The sequence below is a fragment of the Diabrotica virgifera genome, chromosome 4 (genome assembly GCF_917563875.1).
Source record: "Diabrotica virgifera virgifera chromosome 4, PGI_DIABVI_V3a".
Classification (NCBI taxonomy): domain Eukaryota; kingdom Metazoa; phylum Arthropoda; class Insecta; order Coleoptera; family Chrysomelidae; genus Diabrotica; species Diabrotica virgifera.
The window spans coordinates 32,109,089-32,133,601 of record NC_065446.1 but is presented as its reverse complement, the minus strand read 5'-3'; the positions used below and the strand labels follow the sequence as shown (position 1 = coordinate 32,133,601).

General features: G+C 32.9%; 1 protein-coding gene across 2 annotated transcripts in view; it reads left to right on the top strand.

The window, feature by feature from the left end:
- Positions 1-24,513, top strand: part of LOC114327886 (sodium-coupled monocarboxylate transporter 2) — a 123,075-nt gene that overhangs the window by 35,041 nt on the left and 63,521 nt on the right. The window contains exons 1-2 of one of the 2 annotated variants that reach the window (XM_050648122.1): positions 9,718-9,957; positions 21,548-21,705. In XM_050648122.1, the coding sequence (XP_050504079.1) occupies positions 21,582-21,705 (124 nt within the window). In that variant the 5' untranslated portion in view covers positions 9,718-9,957; positions 21,548-21,581. Of the gene's footprint in view, positions 1-9,717; positions 9,958-21,547; positions 21,706-24,513 lie in introns of those variants that run through there. The other variant, XM_050648123.1, reaches the window with a different exon arrangement.

The window sequence follows — 24,513 nt, the reverse complement described above, 5'->3', positions numbered from 1 at the left end:
TTTTAAGTTATTGATTAAATATTATTAATATATAGTGTATTTGATAAATAATTGATTTAATACGTAAACTTAATAAAAAGTTATTTATTGTGCATTATTTGTGGAAGATCCAAGCAGAGAATACATCAGGATAATAATATATTCTGTGATCCAAGTATTTTGTTGTTAAAGATGTTCAAAATTGTAAGCGTTCCATAACAATATATTATTAAAAAATCACTTTAACACTTTTCCTCTTTTCTCGATTGAGTATTAGTTTTTGTTGTACAAATAAATTATTACAATCACTGAATACATAGTTAGTGAAAAAATTATTACATTTTTTAACTGAATTAATAATTTGCAATTATAAAAATAACAGTTATCCAAAAACATTCAAAAGCCATCTCTTTAAATTAATGATGACATTTTCAAGTAGAATGACATTCTAGTAATGTTTACATATCCATACCAGTGTGAATTTTACTACACGTAATTTGCCGTGTAAAGACAGATAAAGTAGGGATATAGTTTAAGTAACCAATACAGTGAAACGGGTCAGATTTGTAAGTCCTGCTAGTTCCCCTTTAATATAGTCAGGGCCGTCTTTAGCACACACGGCGCCGGGGTGCAATACTTATCTGTGCGCCCCTTTGGTCAGAAGATTATATAGCAGTGGCGGCTGGTCAGAGGAGGCAAGGGAGGCTTAGCCTCCCCATAAATTTTTTACGCACGCTACACTGTTTTGTTTACTTTGCTTCGCGTTAGATATATCGCAAAAACTTATTTGAACAAGTTGTTCCAAATAATATTCTAATCCCACATACCAAATTTCAGCACAAAAATCGTACTTTTAGTTTTTTTCATTATTTGTAGTCGGGATCCTAAAATCGCAGAGGAGGCTGCTGGGCGGAAAATCTCACTTGCTAATGCTCCGCGTAGCCCAGCAGCGTTTAAGGATGGTTTAAGGAGACCCGGTCTCCTTAGAGCTGCACATCGCTTAACGCACACGCTGCCCGGAGTTCGGGCAAGTGAGATTTTTCGGCCAGCAGCCTCCTCTGCGGATTTTAGGATCCTGACTACAAATAATAAAAAAACTAAAAGTGCGAATTTTGTGATGAAATTTGGTGTGTGGGATTAGAATAATATTTGGAACAACTTGTTTAAATAACTTTTTCCGATATCTGTAATGCAAAGCAAAATATCGGTAATTTACCGTGTTTTTGCATTCGCAGAGTAAGCCGCTTTTAGAATTAAAAAAATTCAGAACAATGTAAACCTTCAACCTGTATGGACTGCAAAACTTCAAATCTGTATTTATTTTGATATGACTATCTACTTACAGAGATAGAATTGTTAACAAATAAACGACACAAACTTTGGTAATACACTTTTACAATTATACTAACTATTTTTAAAATGATATGATATTATGAAATAATTATGAATTATGATGATATTATAAAATGTAAATAAAAATGGTCAAAAAATGGGGCCTTAAATTAGATTTTTTTTGGCGGATTTTTTTTGCTAGTACAAATTTGTCTAGATAATTTACAGTTAGGTATAGCCTCCCCTATTGAAAAAATCACGAGCCGCCACTGTTATATAGGTTATAGTTACGGTAAAATAAAACTAATTAAACTATATTAAAAAAAAACGTGGTTTCAGTATTTAAACAAGATCAATTTTATAACACATATCAAAGTCAATTTTTCTAGCTTTTAATTTGGCAAAACTTTATATTACTTCGGTGGTATCTATTTTTACTTGCTTTTCTATACTTAAGTATTAAAGCCGGGTTTGTTAATCTGTCTTGGGCCATTGTTGAGTGCAGATAAGTTTTGATCAATTTAAGTTTAAAAAAAGACCTGTTATGTTCAGCTACTGTTACTGGAAGTGTTTAATATATCCTTAGACACCTAGAAAATTTGGAAAAACGCAGAGTAAATTATTATAATATACATATAGCTGATAAGAAATTCTAATTTATTCTCATTTCAGGGGCTAGTTTTTTTTTCAATTTAAACATTGCGTTGTTTTTAAGTTTTTTTCTGAGTTTCTCCAACTCAATACATTTTCCAGGAAAGAAAAATTATAATTATGTTTGGTCAACATTTCAAATCTTTCACCTAATTTTGCAATGACAATGTCCAATAAATAATAACAAATTAACTTTAAAATTTTGTTCTGAGTCTAAAAGAGGCTCGTCCGCAGCCTCGTAATTGAGATTGAGATTTATTTTTCGGGGACATGGACAAACAGTTTCAGAAAATTTAGTTTCGCAATCTAGTTCTTTAGCAATTGATACTGAGTCAATTAATATCTGCTCAAACGCAGTGTCGGTGTGGTTATTGACAGGGCTAGATTTAAATAATATGGTCTGAATAGGCTATATCCTAGGGCCGCAGAATTTAGGGGGCGCCAAATTTTGGTAGAAAAAGGAAAAAATGCGGAGGGGAGGGCGGCAAATTGTGGATAGCCCAGGGACAGCAAATCTTCTAATCCTTCTCTGGTTATTGTTTAAATCTTTATTGACTTGATCAAGCATCTTGACAGCTTCGGAAATAATTATATCGCTCGTTTGCAAAGTTTTTTTGATAATAATATTAAACCTAAAATATTGTACCATGTCACGACAGAGCCGATAAACTTAAAGTTCTTTAATTTTGTCATCAATCAGCTTGCGATGTTTCTTGTGTCATTGTCGTAGTTGTTGTCAACAATTGAGGATAATACATCGTAAATTTTCCCCATATTAAAACGAAGTATTTTTATTGAGTCAATTCTTCTCTCACATCGCGTATTTGAAAGCGCTTTTAATGTAAAAGTGGGTAGCTTATTCTTTATGACATTCAACCGTCATGTTCATGAGGAAAAAAACATAAATTTCTTGAACAGTTGAAAAACAAATTGTTATTTCCAATGAGCATTTAACATCATAATTTTAGCACTAAATGAAGGCTGTGAGCTGCACAAGGAACATAAGAGCACCAGAATTAATCTAAGGCTAAACATTTTTTTGAAGGCCCATATTTTTCCTTTGATATTTATCCCATTATCATACCCTTGGCGTCGTAAATCATCTAAATCAATATTCATTAATTTCAAACATTCTAACAAATAATTTGCTAATCCTTGTTCGGTAGTATCAGTAACCGGTAAAAAACTGACTAACTTCGGCCCTCATAAAAGATTCTAGCGCCACCTTTAAAAAAACGACTACATAGTAATGCGGCGCTTTTACATACATATCCGCAAAACCGCAATAATTATATTTTTGTCAGCAGAATCGGAGCTTTGCTCCTAATATAAATGGGTTTTATATTTCATTTTCATATTGTAGGTGTAGTAAGCAATAATGCCTTTGTAAAAAATTTTGTTATTTGTAGTTTTTTTAAGGACAAGAAGCGCAAGTTTGAGCCTAGCAAGAGTTCGGATTGCGCCCCTTGGACTTGGCGCCCGGGTGCTTCGCACCCCTTGCACCCCCGGGTTAAGACGGCCCTGAATATAGTTCGGAGGCTGGTTGTTTTTTCTGGTGATTAAATATGTAATTAAAAATATTTATTTTTACTTAGATATACCGTTAAAGCAGAACATATCGTATGTGCTAAAATTAATTATTAATTAATTAATTAATCTTAAATTAAACAACATTTTACAGTCCATTATCGAGCTTTAAATCACACACCTATACTCCAGTAAGACATACTACTGAACTAAAAGTTTTGTAAAACTTGTAAATGTCTGAGGGGACCGATTATGTGGGTGTGAAAAACAGATGTCATCAAACGAACCGCCTCTTAAAACATCTTTGACAAAGAATACCAAATTTACCAGAAAAAGAAATACCAAAAATTTACCAGATAATTAAATAGTGTGAAAATGGTATATCATTCCTTAATATGCCCAAAAGTGGAAGACCAAGAGTTTTAACTCCTGCTCGGGAACAGAGATTAATTCAGAGTATGGAGAACCAATTAGGAAACTCTTTGCGAAATGTTGGCCGAAGATATAATGTTTCACGAATGACTGTAAGTAGAATAATTTTTAGAAATAATTTAAAACGATATAAAAGAAAAAAGCTCCTAAGTACACACCAGCCCAGTTAGAAAAAATTCCTAGATGTTGCCGTGCATTGAGACGTATTTATTTTCCTGGTAAAATTCTCATTATGGATGATGAAAAGTATTTTACTTTATCCAATTCCGAAATGAAGGACAACAACGGATTTTATACACGCAATGTACAAGATGCACCGAACGAAATTAGGTTTAAGGGAAAAGTGAAATCTGCCGATAACATTTTGGTATGGTGTGGCATCTCAGAAGCTGGTGTTTCACAGCCGTTCGTTGGGCGTGTTCGCGGTGAAACTCTAAATGCTGACATTTACGTTGACAGGTGTCTTACAAAGCTTGTTCAATTTATAATACTCATCGCCCCAATGATGAAATCATATTTTGGCCCGATCTAGCGTTATGCCATTACGCCAGAACGACAGATTGGTTAATTGCTCAAAATATAAATGTTGTTCCCAAGCCCGACAACCCTCCAAATGTGACTCAGGCGAGGCCTATAGAAGAATTTTGGGCTGTTTTGAGTCGAATGGTGTAGAATAATGGCTGGTAAGCCCAAAATAAAGATCAGATAAAGGCGATAAATTTTGCAAAAATTTCTTGAGATCGATTTAGAAACAGTCCAAAGGCTTATTGCACATGCAAGACCAAATTTACGTGCCATCAAAGAGCACGGATCTCTTTCTGTTATATAAAAATACATTATAAACCTTAAAATATGTAGACTTAATTTTCTGTATTTAGTTAATAAAATAAACTCAATTTGCAACTAGAAAATATATATTTATTTTTTCCGAAAACTTTAGGGACATACGTTATATAACTGGGTCAAATTATAAAACTTAACCAGGAAAACCAAACAGCAGAGATCAAAAGACGAGTTAGACTAGCATGGGCGGTATTTGGCAAACTAAGCTACATCCTTAAAAAAAAAAGATATCCACAACATCTTAAGATAGTACCCCCTGTTCTCACTTACGGTTCCAAAACGTGGACGTTTACGAAAGCAAACATGGACAATATCATAAAAACGCAAAGATCAATGGAAAGGCAAATATTTCACATAAGACTAATGGATAAAAAGAGAACCGAGTGGATAAGAGAGAAAACCAAAGTTAGGGATGTTAGAAAAGAAGTTGCAAAGTTGAAATGGAGATGTGCCGGACACACTATAAGACAAAAAGAAGATCGATGGAACAAAATTCTCATAAATTGGAGACCGTGGGAATATAAACGAAGCAGAGGAAGGCCACAAACGAGATGGGCAGATGATGTCAAGAAGCACGTGGGCTCTAGGTGGATAACTGTAGCGACAGACAGAGAAGAATGGAAAAGGATTGGGGAGGCCTATGTCCAAAGATGGACCGAAAAAGCTACTTAGGGAGCATTCAAGTATTACGTAACGCAGTTTGGGGTGAGGGGGGTCCTGTAAAACGTTACGGCGCGTTACATGGGGGGAGGGGGGTTCGAACAGCGCGTTACGTAACATTATTTTTTTTTAAATTAGTAAATCCTTTATAAAAGGTATATATTTTAAGGTAAATATATACCTTTTATAAAGGATTTACTATTTTTTGTATTACATGGTATACAGCCAACTACAGGAAAACTTTTTCCTTGTGGATTCTTTTTTAACTTAAATGAAAAAAAAACAACGGAATTTCATTTATGTTTTACATAGACCCCTGAATTATTTTATGTTGCACTCTCACGCTCCGCTCATGTTCCGACAAGAGGACAATACATAATAGTACGTTTTCAAGTGAAAAAATCTTAAAATTTGTAACACAGATGAAGCACAGGAACATTTGTTTCCAATAATTAGATGGACCTGTCTCCACAACAAAAGATTAAAAGATACAGATGTTATTTAAGAGGTAGCAGAAGGGAACTACATGTTCATAAATCTTGTATGTTTTCTGAAATCGTCTTCTGCAGTAGGTATTCAGTAATGTTTTAAATACACAAATTTTCAAATTATTTAAAAATGTCTTTAAATAAAAAGCATTTAATACAAAACCGACTATATTGAGACTAAGTTTAGAAAATTGATAGATATTAAAAAAAAATAATACCCTTATTTAAAGTGTGATTTCAAAATTTCAAAAATTTCAAGTGACTTTCAAAATTTCACCTTGCATTATTCATAATAGACCCTACATAATACACATTTTTGAGATGAGGTTGTTAAGCAGCTTCTAAAAATAAAAATATACAGGGTGTTTAATTAAAATTAAAGATAATGGACTATGTTAGACTTAAGTGAATAACCCTGTATATTCAAATTTATGTTTAAATAGTCCATAGTTGAATTTAAAAGTTGACGTATCCTAGCGTTTTTATAATTTTCTAAAATAATGACACATGACAAACACAATTTTATTCCATAAGTGGTTTCCATAGATTATAATTTTAAATGATCACCCTGTATTATTCATAAAGACCATAAATTCAGATTGTTAAGCAGCTTTTAAACATATAAAAATATACAGGGTGTTAAAAAATAAAGCTTATGGACTACGGTAGTCTTGCATAAATCACCCTGTACATTTAAATTTATGTTTAAAAAGCACACATTTTTATATATGAAAATCTACGGGTCTCAGCGTTTTTTATTTTTAAAATTGATTAAAACATGGACAGAATCAATTTTATTCCATAAGTGCCTCCTTATATATATACAGAGTGTTTCAGAAAAAGGTAACACGAGCTCTAAGATAGGTGAAAAACTGAAAAATAATTGGGGTTTGCTTAGTATAAAATTTTTGTAACGGCATGCGTTTTCACGATACAGGGCGTTGAAGAACAAAAAGTTTTACACATTTCTTTCACTATTTTTCCGAAACTACTGGCAACATCGTATATTATTTGTTATACAGAAATTTTTACTAAGCAAAATAAAATATTGAAGTAATAGATATTTATGTTATTTTATTTTAAGTTTTTATTAAAGAAGATCAAATAGAAGAATGCATGAGAAGAACAATAAAGGATGAAGCCAAAAATGTATGTAAGGATGGGGCCAAGCAGGGAAAATGTAAATGTAAATGTAAAATTAGTAATAAAAGATTATTATTCTAAGTTTTGGACATATTTCATGTCATGGGGCATGAAATTACGATTGGCAGGGATAACCAGACACATGAACTAAAAAGAAGAATCGTTCTTGGGTGGGCAGCATTTGGAAAACTGAGAGAAACTTTTAAGAGTGAGTAGCCCATATGCCTAAAGAGAAAGGTATTTGATCAGTGCGTCCTCCCAGTCTTGACGTACGGATCAGAAACACTTACCTTACCTAAAGCCTCGGCTACCACACTAAGAGTAACGCAGAGAAGAATGGAGCGGTCAATGTTAGGAATAACTCTGCGAGACAAAATCAGAAACGAAGAAATCAGGAGAACAAAGGTGACTGACGTCATCAAAAGGATAGCTAACTTGAAGTGGAGATGGGCAGGACACATAGCGAGAATGACACATGGGCGATGAACAAAAAGGTTATTGCAATGGAGGCCAAGAGAAGACAAGAGAAGCGCCGGTTGACCGCCTACAAGATAGACAGGCGACGTAAGAAAGCTAAATAAAAACTGGATGAGAGCGGCGCAGGATAGACGTGGTTGGAAATGAGGGGAGGAGGCCTATGTTCAGCAGTGGGCTTTTGAGGCTGCATGATGATTGTAAGTTTTTATTATTACCTCAAATGCGATTAAAATAATAATTCCGGTACTTTTCGCAACCTAGTTTTCCATTTAGGTTCAAATGGTGACTTGGGTATTACGTAACGTTTAGGTAGGGGGAGGGGGGTACATAAAAACGTTACGGTGCGTTACATGGGGGGAGGGGGGGTCAAAAATCTTCAAAAATTGCGTTACGTAATACTTGAACGCTCCCTTATATATATAGTGACTGTACACCCCGATATGGGGCTAAGTCGCGTAAGCTTTCTAGATCCTATTTCTTAGGAGGATCAATCCCTTTTGCTTATGTTATCTTCTTAACGATTTCTCTCCATTTTTTCCTATCTCTAGTTTTTCCCCGCCATTCTCTGACTCCTGCGTTTTTTAAGTCTTCTTCAACTTCTTGCAACCACTTTGATCTTGGTCTTCCTCTTTTCTTTCTTCCTCCTGGATTCCATTCTATCATAGCATATGTCACTGCTTCATCTCCTGCCCGCCAGATGTGACCTAACCATCTAACTCTGCATTGCTTTATTTTGGTCACGATACCTTCTTTTAGTACTTTCTTAATCTCTGCATTTGTTCGGCTTCGATATTCATTTTGCTCTGTTCTGATTGGTCCCAGTATGGTTCTCATGATCTTTCTCTCCACTATTCTTAAGTTTTCTTCATCTTTTTTAGTCATCGTCATTGTTTCTGCTGCGTATAATAATATTGGTCTAATTATGGTGTTATACATTCTCATCTTGGTTTTAATAGACAGTATTTTGCTTTTAAGTAGTGTTTTATTTGCAAAATAAGCTTTATTCGCTGCCAATATTTTTTCTTTTATTTCTGGTATTCTTTCACCCGTTTTGCTTATTGTCACTCCTAAGTATTTGAAATGTTTTACATCTTCAAACTCTGAATTTCCTATTTTGGTTTTTCCTTTTATTGCTGGTTTCCCTAGTCTTAATATTTTCGTCTTTTCTTCATTTAATGTGAGTCCCATTGTCTCCCCTTTCTCTTTTATTTCTTCTAGCATTTCTTTCATTATGTTTCTATTTTTTGCAATAATAACAATGTCGTCTGCATATGCGATTATTTGTCCACCTCTTGTTCTTAGGTTTCCTTTGTTTATATTTCGTAGTACATATTCTAAAGCTAGATTAAACAGTGTCGTGGATAAGGCATCCCCTTGTTTCACTCCTTTATTTATAATGAATTCATCTGTCTCGCCTCTTTGCATCTTTATGGTAATTTTGGTAGTTCTCATTGTCATATTTATTAATTTTCTGAGTTTATGTGGGATTTTTAATTTTTCCAGGGCAATCATTAGTTGTTTTCTCTTAATAGAATCAAATGCCTGTTTGAAATCGATGAATAGCATTTCTAATTGCAGTTTGTATTCATTTGCTTTTTCCATTATTTGTTTTATTGTGTGTATAGCATCTATTATTGATCTTCCTTCTGTGAATCCACATTGGTACTGTCCCACTCTCTTCTTCGTGATCTTTGACAATCTTTTTCTTATTATCGAAGTCAATATTTTATATGTTGTGCTTAGTAGTGTTATTCCTCTATAATTTTCACAAATTTGTTGGTCTCCCTTTTTATGTATTGTTATTACCTGCCCTATCTCCCAGTCCTCTGGCATCTTCTCTTCCTTCGAACGCTCCCTTAGATAGATTTAAAAAAATATTTTTGGATTCCCTAAATAGTAGTAAATATAGTAAAACATTAAACTTTATTCAAAAATTAAACTTAGTACAGTACAAAGCGCAGAATTGGTATAAACTATCAATACTGCAAGCTTGTTTTCACTTGATGAAAACAAAGGCATATGTTTATCAACAATAGCTCCAAATTTGGCGCTGAATCTATTAATCCAGCGAATTAAAGCGCATCCTAATTGGTTAAAAGTTCCATAAGACACACATTTCTAATTAACATCTCTTTTCATTCTCAAGATTTTTTAACAAACCAACACTTATAATTGTTGCATGTTGCACCAAGACTGTCAGTTACTTTGAATTGCCGCTAATAGTAATATCAGTGTACCGGGAACTGTTTTCTATATCAATCAGTGCAATTCGTTCAATGAAATATAGAAACAGGTCTAATAGACAGCTAATACAAATACAGTTTAGAACTAACTTACCTTTATAAAATCAGTACTAGTAGTATAGGTATTTCTTGCTAATATTTTTGTATTCAGAAGTGTTTTTAGAGTTATTTCTTCTTATTAGGTAAGTTTTTCTAATTTACACATATAAATGAAGTAAGTAAAAAGTTTGTTGTTACATTTTTTATATAGCTTTTTTGTATAAGATTCTTTTTTACTTGTTGAAGACTCAATCAACTTTTAATTTGAAATATTTTCTTGTTATTAGGTAGATTAATAGCTTCTTCTCTTTTATAGACGATCTTTTGAAATTAGGCCCTAAAGCATATTTTTCTTATTATTTGTGCAATATTTTTTATCATTGTTTTATTTAGTATTTGTTTTCTTTACGCTCCATCTTTTATTGAAGATTAAAAACGAATTAGTGCAGTCAATGAAGGTGGATAATATGAGCTATTACCTCCGATTTCGTTGAACCTCCATCGACTTGCATGAAAATTGGTGACTGGTTAGAGGATATCTCAAGGAACAAAGGTGACATGGTGGCAACTTGCGCTTTTACCCTGGGGGTGGATGCCACCCCTTCTCGAGGGTGAAAATTATTTTATTGAATATAACCACTAATTCGATGTAGAGACAAATAACGTTATCAAAATAAATCAAAACTTTTTGAATTATTGAAGATCAAAGATTTTAATCTTTCTTGAGAAAAATGCATGTTTTTAACCGCTTTTTCAGCAATAACTCAAAAACTATATGTTTTTACAAAAAAGTTATCATTATCAAAATTGAAGCTAATAAAAAACTAAATAAACCTTTTACTAGAAAAACCTGTTAATGTTAACTAAAAGTGAGTTATAGGTAATTTAATATAAATTTTTTTCGTCGAGTAAAAACATCTAAGTATTCAAGCTGAAATAACGGGAAAATCATGCATTTTATAACGTAAACTGATTAAACATTTGTCAAAGTACTTAAAAATATCTATCAATCGCGCCCCCGAACATGCTGATAGCATTAAAATTTATGCAACAAAATTTTTTCAAAATTTATTTTTTAAAAATGTTTCCAAAAAATGTTATTGTTTTGTTTAATAACTCCTATATAAGAAATAATCTATTTTTAAGACATCAGGTTTATCTAAAAACCGTTTGAAAGTTAATTACAAGGGCTATATATCCACGTTGAATTAAATCTTTTTGACCCCTTAATTTTTTAAAAATAAAAGGTTAAATGGCCCCGGTTGCATGGTTTTCACAGCAAAATTTAAGATTTAAACGTTTCTATCTCGGTTATTTTTTACCCTATGGAAATAGTAAAACAAGTAAAATATTTGACATAGAAAAAACTAAAATTTGGGTATACATCATTTTTTACGTATATTGAGTATTTTTGGAGTTATTATCAAAAGAATATGAAAATTACAATAATTTTAAAAATTATGATTTTTTTAAATCATATCTTTTTCTCTAAAATATGCATTCTAAACTGGTCAAAATTATTGAAATCATTACTTATGCTAATATAAAGAAGTTCTTGTAAGGATTACTATAAATTTTAATTTTTATGGAAATGGCGTATGTTTTATTTTTCACTTTTTCCTAAAAAATTCGAAAGGGTTCTTTTATTTTCATCAAACTTGCTTAATTTTGACGCCATTAACTTGTTCTGAAGCTCATTTAATAGCTATTCTGAAGTACGTTGACAAATGATTAGCAGGTATATTTCATACATAGCATCGTTTTCCCGTTATTTAAGCTTGGATACTCCGATTTGGGTACTCGTCGAAAAAAATACACATTCAAATGCCAATAACTTTGAACTAACATAAGTTTAGTTCTTTAAGTAAGGAATGTATTCAGTTTTTTATTATCATCAATTTTAGTAATAATAACTATTTTGTAAAAGCTTATAGTTTTTGTGTTTTTTACTAAAAAATAAAATCTTTAGTCTTTAATAAGTCAAAATGTGTTGATTTATATTAATAACTTGATATAACAAATTTTGCTTATAATTTGTCCCTCTATCGACTTATGGTATTATTTTTCATAAAATAATTTTCACTCCCGAGAAGGGGTGGCATCCACCCCCAGGGTAAAAGCGCAAGTTGGCATCATGTCACCTTTGTTCCTTGAGGTATCATCTAATTACTCACCAATTTTCATGAACATCGATGAAGGTTCAACGAAATCGGAGGTAAAGACCTTCAGTGACTCCACTAAATATGTCTATGCGTATCTTGACTACTAATTAGTACATAGTGCATACAATATTGCTTTAGGTTCTTAGTCCAGGATGTTCTTATTTTCCAAGATTTTGTCTACTAGAACTTTTATCTTCTTCTCACGCGCCGTCTTGGTTTCGAAGTTTGGCTATCATTATTGCTATTTGGATCTTAGATACTTCTTTTCCCTTTTCTTCTCGTAGAACTACAACCCGGAGTGGGTTTTGGCTGACTGCACAACAGCACAACAAGCTTTCATCTCGGACCGTCGTCCACGATAGTTGGGTGATTGGGTAGCTCCATTGTTCTTAAATCTGGCCATATATTATCTCTCCATTGCATTCGTGGATGTCCTAAGTGTTTTCTTCCTGTTGGGGCTTCTTTCCAGATTAACTTGACAAGGCGGTTATTAGGGAGTCTGTGGACATGGCTCAACATCTTAAACGTTGGGATTTAATTTATTGGACTACATCGCAAGCTCTATATATCTATTATCTTAAAAATAGTTGCATTGAGTTAAAATTAAAACTACACTCATGAATTTCGCAACCAAGATTTTCTCCTCCCGGTACTGCTTCTTTTTACAACTTTTCCCTGGATGATGTTTTGAAGACGTTGATATTTATTTCTCCGCATAACATTTATAAAATACTTAAGTTTTCGAGTTTTGATGGTCAACTTCTTCTTCTTCGAGGTTCTCCACGATGGAGGTCGGCAATCATCATAGCTATTCTGAAAAATTCATTCGATTTCCTTATGTCTCTTTTCCTTGAATCTTTCCCTGTATAATCAGTTGGAGCAAGTTATATCTCTCTCTACGTGTAATATATCATTTAGGATTTCCATTTCTTTATTCATCCTTTTCAGAACCTCTTTGTTTGTGACGTGTTCTGTGCACGATTTCAGTTTCTTCATTGATGTCGCATTCAAGATTCCATAAAACAAAGTCGAGAAAACGTAGCAACTCGCCAACCTAACTCCTAGCTCCAACTTTAAAGCTCTTGAGCAGAGCACTCTTCTGATTTTGCTGAAATTTGCTCTAGCCTTTTCTGTTCTGATTTTGATTTCATGTAAGTAATCATTTGTGGAGTTAATCATTATTCCACCAAGATATGCATATTTGTCCACTTGTTCGACATTAGTTCCGTTTATTAGAAGATTCTCGTCATTTATTTTTTTTTTCATTTTATTAACGCATCTACCACGCAGGGTCATTAGCATATTTAGATTACTGTTACAGTTGATATAAATACACAATGTACATAAGTTTACAATGTGTATTACAATGTGTGTTTGATCAAATGAAGTAGTTGGTAGTTTTTAAGTTAAGAAAATATTTTGAGTAGGTATCTATGTTTTCTTCTAGGGCGTCATTTTTTAGGTAGTTGGGTATATTATATTTCCGTCGTTCACTGTTCACTGTGTACTGTTCACTGTTTTACCGTTAGAACACTGTTGCACACTTCACAAACTAGTCTGTTTTTGCGTTGCTTTCTTCTGTCTTTTATTTCTCTGTCTTCATTTTTGACGTATCGGTGTATATGTTGTAGTTATTTGTTGATATATTAATAAGTTTCGGTAGATGTGTCGCTATCTAAGTCTGTTTCTAGGTTGCTCTGTTTTAATATTTTATTTTTAATTCGAGCGCATTTGACTTTAATTTTTCGGTCCTTCAGGTAAGGATATATTTTATTCAACAGATTTACGATCTCTGCTGTTTCTCCTGCATACGTTTTGGCGATACTCAATGGATCTGGTGAGCCATCACAGTTTTCAATAAAATCTATTACCTGTCTTTAAGTTAGAGGGTAGTTAGAATTTGGGTTATCATATAATCTTTTTTTATTGTACCTTAGCATTTCTTCTATTGTTTTTTTTTGTTTTGATATTTTGATCTGATTTGACTTTCTTCTCTATATTTTTTGGTGGTATGAAAGTATGTTCCTCTGTAGGTGTAGTAGCCGATGGAGAGGTTTGGGATATTGTGCGTTTGGTTTGTTTTCTGCCTGTGTTTATATGCATTGCCTCATTTTCTAGATCAATTTTTAGGTCATTTGTTGCTTGTGACTCTTCTTTGGTTGGGTGTATGTGTGGTTCTTGTTGTGTAGTTAGTGGTTGGATTTTTTGTTGTATATCACTTTCTTCTTTTGATTGTTGTTGGTAATTGTTTTTTTAGGTTTTTAGATTTTGTAAATGGTTTCGAAAAAGGTTATTTGGTGTTGAATTATCTGCTGTAATCGAAGTAAACATTGGGCAGTTTTTTGTTAAGTGGTTGGTTTGCTTACATGTTTGGCAAGCTTGGTTATCAAATGATAGGTAAATCCTGTATGATGTTTCCTCATGTGTGAACTTCATTATGATACAGATTTTCATTACGATACAGAATTTTAACCAATAGAATCGCGATATGGCATTCGCCATAAAGGTGGCACACGGGCAGTGGCCAATGACGAGTCAAATACATAAGCTTTGACAGTTCTCAATATGTAAACAAACTGACTAACTACTTAATTTGTTTGCGTTACAAAATTAATAAACTTGAATATATTTTTTGTTGTGAATGATCATAAATAAAATCGTGTAAGTATACAACTTGCATTTAATTATCATTATGAAGCTCGTACCATATACGAAACTCGCCGCTAGGCGACTCGTTTCGTATCCCTCATACTCGTTTCATAATGACCCTCATTAAATGCTCTTTGCATAATAATATACTACTACGTATTGATTCATTGATTAATTTTAGTACTATTTTTATTTTTACACTCGCACGTTAATAGGCATAAATATATTTAGACTATCTAGATCTAGAAGTAATTTAGTTCCTGAAAACTTTTTGTATATTGTTTTGACCTTGCAAATTTAAACTAGGAAGCATTTAGTAAAATCTCTAAACAACTCATTAACAACATCTTAGTGTTAAAAATACTGTAATTAAAATAAGTAAAATTGCATATATTTTTTATTGGCCGGCGATTTTGACCGGTTAAGCGCACGAAATCAATTTTTTAAATAAAATTTATATCAACTCTCGAACGCACTTTTTGCATTTTGCCGTCTATGAAGTCGTAGGTCTGGATCCCGCGTATGAAAAAAAGTTGATTAATAGCAAGCTGAAAATTTGTTAATAGCTTAAGGGTGTCTAGTCGGACAAACTTTGATATATGGGAACACTGGAACAGGGGAAGTTTTAATTGTAGAACAGGTTAAAAATTTGGAACGGTCAGACCACGAAAACGGCACATGTATTTTGTCCGAGAGAACAGACTTAAACTCTCCGAACAGAGATTAAACTCTCATGCAAAAATCAGACCGCTATTTATCACCAAATGGGCGTTTTAATGAGTGGAACATGTAGAATATGTCAAATGACAGGAATTATGACAGGTGATAAATAGCAGTCTGATTTTTGCATGAGAGTTTAATCTCTGTTCGGAGAGTTTAAGTCTGTTCTGTCGGACAAAATACATGCGCCGTTTTCGTGGTCTGACCGTTCCAAATTTTTAAACTGTTCCACAATTTATTAAACTTCCCCTGTTCCAGTGTTCCCGTAAATCAAAGTTTGTCCGACTATACACCGTTAAGCTATTAACAAATTTTCAGCTTGCTATTAATCAACTTTTTTCATGCGCGGGATCCAGACCTATCGGTTTCTATAAATCTGTTAAATAAATAAATGTTGCACGATTTTTGCCATTTTTACCATTCTCATGAGATCAATAAAATTTATCACATCTAGTGACTAATGACTATGGAATTTCCATTGTTAGAGCCTAATCCTCCAAAACAATAACATCAAATTTTGATTTTAATTTTTGGAAACAAGTATGCACTTGAAATGTGCCTAAAAACTTTTAAACCTTCACATTACAATGCCTATCCGTTACGAATAGTGCAGTAACTGAAGGTTTTCACCTCCGATTTCGTTGAACCTCCATCGATTTTCATGAAAATTGGTGAGTAGTTAGAAAATACCTCAAGGAACAAAGGTGACATAATTCTAACTTGTGCTTTTACGCTGGGGGGTGAATGCCACCCCTTCTCTTGGGTGAAAATTATTTTATTAAAAATAATAACACAAATCGATAGAAGGACAAATTATAAGCAAAATTTGTTATACAAAGTTATTAATTTATATCGATACTTTTTGAGTTATTAAAGATCAAAGGTTTTATTTTTTCGTAAAAAATGCATGTTTTAAAGCTGTTTTTCACGTATAACTCAAAAACTATCAGCTTTTACAAAAAAGTTTTTATTACCAAAATTGAAGATATCTAATAAAAAACTGAATACAGTGCTCACTTAAAAAAATAAACTATTGTTAATTCAAAGCGAGTTATGGGTTATTGAATGTATATATTTTTCGACGAGTACTCAAAACTAAATATTCAAGCTTAAATAACGGGAAAGCAATGCATTTTATAAAATATATCTGCTTAACACTTGTCAAATTACTTCGGAGTACCTATCAAATGAGCTCCAGAAGAAGTTAATAGCATTAAAATTAAGCAAGTTATGATGAAAATAAGAGAACCCTTTCGAATTTTTTAGGAAAAAGTGAAAAATAAAACATACGCCATTTCCTCAAAAATTAAAATTTATTGTAATTCTTACAAGAGTTTCTTTATATTAGCATAAGTAAAGATTTCAACAATTTTGACCAGTTTAGAATGCATATTTTTTAAAAAGGTATAAGTAATTAAAAAAAAATCAGAATTTTTAAAATTATCTTAGTTCTCATTTTCTTTTGATAATAACTCCAAAAATAGATACTCAACATACCTAAAAAATGATATATAACCAAATTTTAGTTTTTTCTTTGTCAAATATTTTGTCTTTTTTACTATTTTTGTAGGGTAAAAAATATCCGAGATAGAAACGTTTAAATCTAAAATTTTGCTGTGAGAATCATGTAACCGGGGCAATTTAACATTTCATTTTAGTTTTAGAAAAGTAGGGGGTTTAAAAGGTTAAGGTCAAGGTGGTTCGATAGCCCTTGGAATTAACTTTCAAATGGTTTTTACGTGAACCTGATATTGTAAAAATTAACGGAGTTATTTAAGAGAAAACAATAACATTTTTTGGAAAAATTTTTAAAAGATGAATTTTGAAAAAATGTTGAAACATATATTTTAATGCTATGAACTTCTTCGGGGGCTCATTTGATAGATATTTCTAAACACTTTGAGAAATGATTAATAGGTTTATGTTCTAAAATGCATAATTTTCCTATTATTTAAGCTTGAATACTTAGATTTGTGTACTGGCCGAAAAATATATATATTCAATTTTATTTTTGGAATTATAACTTTTTTGTAAAAACTTATAGTTTTTTAGTTATTTATGAAAAATCGGTTAAAAACATACATCTTTCTCACGAAAAATTAAAATTTTTTATCTTAATAACTCAAAAAGTATTTATTTAAGTTAATAACTTTATAAAACAAATTTTACTTATAATTTGTCCCTCTATCGAATTGAGTGGTTACTTTTAATAAAATAATTTTCACGCTCAAGAGGGGGTGGCATCCACCCCCAGGGTAAAGGCGCAAGTTAGCACCATGTCACCTTTGTACCCTGAGATATCCTCTAACCACTCACCAATTTTCATGCAAATCGATGGAGGTTCAACGAAATCGGAGGTAATAGCTCATATCCACCTTCAGTGACTCCACTAGAATGGCAATTTTTATCTTATCTGCAGCAGGGCTGAAAAGTTGCACAGATATTATGTTTAAACATGTCTGATTTTCTTTATCCAGGATGTTCTTCTTCCTATAACTCGCTTTCCAAATATTTTTCACATTCATTACGCATTGTCCGAAGCATTCTAACTTCCGAGATTTGATGGTGGTCAGTACCTCTCGTTTCTTCTTCATTATTCTGAGGACCTCCTAATTTGCACCTCTGGTATAGCCACATCTCAAATGCTTCCAATTTTCTGCACATATCTTCTTTCAACGTCCACGATTTAACACCGTAAAAGGGACGGAGAAGACGTAGCTTGTTAGCATTTTTATTTTTCTACCAAGAGAGAGGTTTTGACTCTTAAAGAAGGCTCCCATACGGTTGAAGGTGGATCTAGCTTTCCCGATGCGCGCTCTTATCCCTTGGTTGGTGGTCAATTCTTCATTTATTATGGTTCCGAGGTAGTTGTAGTGCCCCACTCTTTCTACAGGGGTTTGGTTGATGTAGAGTTGGCTTTCTGATATTTTTTCATTTTTATAACTTCTTGACTTTATTTTATAATTCCATGTATTATTTCATATATTTTTTAATATTTATTTTTGATTTCTTTTTTATTTATATTTTGTCTAATTAATATTTGCTGTTAGTTTGTATAATTTATTTTGTAGTCAGTGTTTTTATCTTAGTAAATGCTACCGTGTTTTACTCGGTGCTGCTATATGGCGTAGAAGGCTGGACACTCAAAACGAGGTATATAAACACATTAGAAGCGTTCGAAATGTGGCTTTATCGCCGTATCCTAAAGTTACCATGGAAGGCGAAAGTCACAAATGTAGATGCCATTAAAAGAATCAACCAAGACCGTCAACTTTTCAAAACCATCAAGAAAAGGAAAAAGGCGTATCTGGGTTACATGATGCGAAACGAAAGATACCAGTTCCTTCAACTTATAATCGAGGGTAAAATTGAAGACAAGAGAGAAATAGGACGCAAAAAATGTCCTGGCTCAGAAACATACGGCAATGGACAGATATTAACGACATACAATCCCTGATGCACATTAGTTCAGAGAAATAAGGAAAAAAAATATCCTGTTGGTGACACAACCCCCTCCAGGCCGAAACCAAATTGTTTGAGTAGTATGGACGTCTATAATAATAACCTATATGCTTCCTGCAGCCGATTTTGATGATATACATAGTTATAAACAAATGAAGATCAAAAAAACGGTAAATTTTCGCTTTTTTCGTCTATTACCAAAAACTTCAGCATTTTAAACAAATTTGAGAGTAAGAAACTCATAAATCTTATAAAAAACTTCAATATAGCGTCCCCTGAATATGTCTATCCTTATTGGTTACTTAGAAAATTGCAAAATAAATAGAACCTTCTTATTACACAGAATGCTGAGACTTCAGGTGCTTAAATTATACCCTAAACTTCAAAGTAATTGGTCAAATAGTTTAAAAATTATTTAATTTGTTTATCCCAAATTATTTTTTTGTGTAACACTATAGGTCAGAAAATGATAAAGTTACAGTAATACTTTGGATAGTTTATGAAAGAAGAAGATTTACACTATTATTCTAATTAAAAAAAAATGACAAAACGTAATTCTAAATATTGCAAAATTATTTTGCAAGAACATGTGAATTAAAAAGGGATTGGGGCTAACTTTGTCCCTAACTGTCCTAGGACAATTGTTTTTCTTTCTAAATGTGTATAAAAATTCAGTCTTTCTAAATATGAGAAAATAATTTTTCTACGGGTAACGGTTAAAAAGTTATTCTAATTGCTTACAAGTTAGCAAAAAATTGACATGTTTTTGCAAAATAATTTTACACCGTTTAAAATTACTTTTTGTCATTTTTTTTTAATTAGATTAATAGTATAAATGTTATTCTTTCATATACTGGCCCAAGTATTACCGTAACCTCATAATTTTCTGACTTATAGTGTTGCAAAAAAAAATGAATAGAAAAATGGGATAAACAAATTAAATAACTTTTAAACTATTTGACCAATTGCTTTGAAATTTAAAATATAATTTAAGCACAAGAAGTCTCAGCATTCCGTGTAATAAGAAGGTTCTAACTTAATTTTTACATAAGTTATGAACATTTATAAAATCTCAAAATTTATTATTTATTTTGCAATTTTCTAAGAAACTAATAAGGATTGTCATAATCAGCGAACGCCATATTGAAGTTTTTTATACGATTTATGAGTTTCTTATTCTCAAATTTGTTTAGAATGCTTCACTTTTTAGTAATAGACGAAAAAATGAAAAATTTACCGTTTTTTGATCTTTATTTGTTTATAACTATGTATATCATCAAAATCGGCTGCAGGAAACGTAAGGGTTATTAATATATTCTTGTTCTCATGATCATTTTTCAGTGCGTCACAGTTTTTCGATTTCTCTCTAATGCATTAAGTTTGATGAGACGGAAAAAGCGGTAGCTCCGTGATTATACACAAAAATAATGCAGCATTACAATGGTTATATACATAAGATGTCTATTCCTAACCTACGTTTGATTCGTTGATATTTAGAATGCGCGTTTTTTCTAGCCAATCAAATACACGTATTACGAACGTTTGACGAAAACTTCGTCCATTTTGGCCATTTTTTAGAAGTGTCAAAGAGTCAAGTGACGGTTATTATTCAGGTCAGTATTTTGTGTACCTGTCATTTTGAAATTTCGAATTCGACTTCCCTTGTGTTTCACAACTTTTTTGTGCATTATTTTGTGTTTTGGTTCAGAATTTAGTTCGTTAAAAGTTAGTTTTGTATTTTGGTTTAGAATTTAATTCGTTAGAAGTTAGTTTATACTCCAGGTCATTATGCAAGAAAAATATCCATAGTAAGCAGACGTAACTCATGGCTGAAGAACCTTAGGAACTGGTTTGGATGTAATAACAATGAATTATTTAGAGCCGCGGTTTCAGAAATAAAGATCGCTCTGATGATTACCAACTTTTTAAGCGGAGATAGCACCTAGAGAAGAAGATAAAAACACAGTTTATGGATAGTTTTGTGTCATTTTTTAATGTTTCCATATTTATAAATTTAATTAACAATATTGTGTACTTTTAAATTTTATTCCCCTTTATAAAAAATACCTACATGTTAATATATTGTGTAAAAATCAAATCTACTAAATTACTAATTAGTTTAATTTCACAAGCTTTTCATCTAAAGTACGATTCTGGCATCTGTCAGATTCGTCAATAATTACATGAAATAAGTCTCGACACACCCAATACAGTATATGACGTCATAATTAATGACGCACTGAAAAATGATCATGAGAACAAGAATAGATGTCTGAACTACTCAAAAAATATGGTTTCGGCTTTGAAAGGGATGTGTCACGAGAAGAATCTTATTTCTCTGGACTACATTGCCAAAAACAGAGACTTAATGGAAAATGTGATCGCTAACATCCATTAGTGGATTTGCATCTGAAGAAGAAGAAGTTTTTATCTTAAATAACTATTTAAAAATTGAAAATTAATGCCCGGTTGCACCAACAGATCTTAAGATTAAGTCGAGAATATCATAAGAATTAATATAATCTAATTATAATATATTACAATAAGAATAGCATAATATAATAATAGATATAATTGATAATAAGGTAAGAATCTAAAATAATGGTGCAACGTGAGTGATACTCAAGGAAGCCCCATCTATAAGCAGAGCTTAGCTAAGCTGGAGCTTAAGATCTGTTGGTGCAACCAGGCATTAATTACCTATATAATAAAAATTTTAATTTATCCTTTTTTATTTCAGATATTTTAATATCCTTACGACCATTTATTTCAAGATGAAAACCGTAGGAAAGTGGTTTTCGTCTTTCTTAAGACTGAATATTTTATTTATAATTTTAACAATATTTAATTTTACATCATCGTCACCGGAACCGCTACCTCAATCTGTTTTTAATAAAGGTAAGCTTTTTACAATCTAATGTGCTAAAATTGTGTAAGATAGAAAAGTATTATTAGACGAAGCAAAGAAGCACTAAAAAGCCCAAACCTAGGAATTTTGTGCAGTAATATGAATCGTCATGCAACTTTTTGCATTCAATTCGAAAAAGTCTCAGGCAATTTTGTGAACTAAATTGATCTCCGGCAAAAAATTTTGTGCATGAGAAAATGCATTTTCAAAGTGCATCTCGAAGAGATGGAAAATAAAAAATTTAGAACTCGGGAAATATTGACGGAAATGAGTTCAATTTTACACTCACGAATTTTGGTGGTCGCTGAACATGAATTTCATGACGGCGATGGTCTCTGAGGTACCTGATGCCCAGAGTGGAGCTCGTCGCCTGGACGATCGAATAATTCGCGCGACGATCGAATAATTCGCGAAATGAAGATTGGATCGAAAAACTGAAAAATACGCGTTTAACATTTTTCAAACATCTATCGAATGATACTAATGACGACCCCCCACTCCATCCCCTGGAGGTGGGGTGGGGGTAACTTTAAAATCTTAAACTGAAACCCGCATTTGTTATTACAGATTTGGATTGCTTACGTAAAGATAAGCAACTTTTATTCGAGAAATTTTTTCGAATTGTGGATAGATGGCACTATAATCCGAAAAAACGATTTATCGCGATACCATAGGTAAATTATAGAAACGGTCTAATATCTCGAGAAATACACTTCCAAATTTTTTTTTTTTATTATTAACTCCATTGAGTACAACAATCTGCCCATTGGGCATTAAGCATTTGTTATGGTAAAAAATATAGACATGTAGAGAGTTACTCCAGTGAGTAACCTCTTTACAATTCTAAAACTAAAATTTTATCAGTCTGAATACACTTTTGATTACGTTCAGTTGGTTAAGTCGGACGGCAGTTGCCGTTTTAGTCTACGCACTTCAAAGACGTCCCGCACATTTAATTGTCTGGCAAACGCATTAGGATGCACTAACACTCGTTCAAAGTATTTAACACTAAAACGTTGTATGGCTTCTTTCACGGATTCTAGGGGGATGTCGTGTTGAATCACCTCGTTGGATACATAGTATGGCGCATTGACTATGGAACGCAGCACCTTGTTTTGAAATCTCTGTAAGATGTTTGTATTGGAGACGCTAGCAGTGCCCCATAGCTGAATCCCATAAGTCCATATGGGCTTGAGGATGGACTTGTAGAGTAAAATTTTGTTATCCAGAGATAGTTTGGAATTGCGTCCAATGAGCCAATACATATTTCTCAATTTAAGTCCAAGCTGTTTTCGTTTTGTAAAAATATGTTTTTTCCAAGTAAGGCGGCGGTCCAAGTGCATGCCAAGATATTTGGCGTCCTCGGATTGAGGAATTAGACAATTATCAATATATACAGGGGGGCATGTTTCTCTGCGTAGCGTGAATGTTACATGTAATGATTTAGTTCCATTAGATTTGATGCGCCATACTTTCATCCATTGCTGAATTCTATTTAGGTTTGATTGAAGATTCCTTGATGCTGTTGTTGGATCTGTGTGGGATGCCAGGATAGCAGTGTCGTCTGCATACGTTGCAACTGTAGTTGTACTAGATGTTGGAATGTCCGCTGTGTATAAAAGATACAGAATTGGGCCGAGAACGCTGCCTTGTGGGATGCCTGAGTGAATGGGATATATCTTGGTGTGCTCGGTACCGTGCTTCACAAGGAAGTGTCTATTTTCTATGTAGGATTTTAAGAGCTGGAAGTGAGGATAGGGTAGGAGCTTCTTTAATTTTATTTGTAGCCCTATGTGCCATACCTTGTCAAAAGCCTGAGATATGTCAAGGAAAGCAGCAGAACAGTATCTTTTGGAGTTAAAATCCTCGTTTATTTGGTTGACTAGCCTATGCACTTGTTCTATGGTTCCGTGTTTGTCTCGGAAACCGAATTGGTGTTCTGGAATTATTTTATTTTCGTCTATTATCGTTTTCAACCTTTTTACGTACATTTTTTCAAAGACTTTGCTAATCATAGGCAAAAGGCTTATAGGCCGGTATGAAGATGCATTTTCCGGTCTTTTTCCTGGTTTAAGGATCATTAGGATTTGTGCCACTTTCCATGAACTAGGGAAGTACTTTAGACGCAGAATTGCATTAAATATAAAGGTGATTAGTTTTATGCACTTATCCGAGACTTCTTTTAGAATCTTGCCAGAGATTAGGTCAAATCCAGGGGCTTTTTTGATGTTGATTTCATCTATTATTGTTTGTTTTACTTGGTTGACTGTAAATTTCGTGTGGGGCAGATCCATTTGAAACGGTGCTGTTAGGAATCTGGTTAGTTCTGTTTCTTCCTCTGTAGATACTGTAGAAGGGTATGGCGTAAATACTTTTTGAAGGTGCTTGCCAAAAAGATCAGCTTTTTCTTTGTCGTTCCTAGCCCAGGTGTTTGCCTCATCTTTGATTGGTGGGTTATGCTGTTGGGGCCGTTTGAGCTTTTTCGTGGCTTTCCAGAGTGAATAATCTGTAGCTTCAGTTGGTGTTAAATTTTCTAAATATTCTTGTATTCCATGGTTTTCTTCTTCATGGATTAATTCCTTTAATTCCTTTGTTGCTTTGTTAAGTTTTTTCTTATTTTCTGCCGTTCTTGACTGTTGCCAATTTTTACGTAATTGTCGTTTTTCTAAAATTTTTTGTTTAATTGTGGGAGACACATTATTTCTGTTTTGAGATGGTTCGTAGCTGGGAGTCGCGTACCATGCAGCAATTTGTATGCTTTCTGTTAGTTTATCTACAGCTGATTCAAGTTCGAGTTC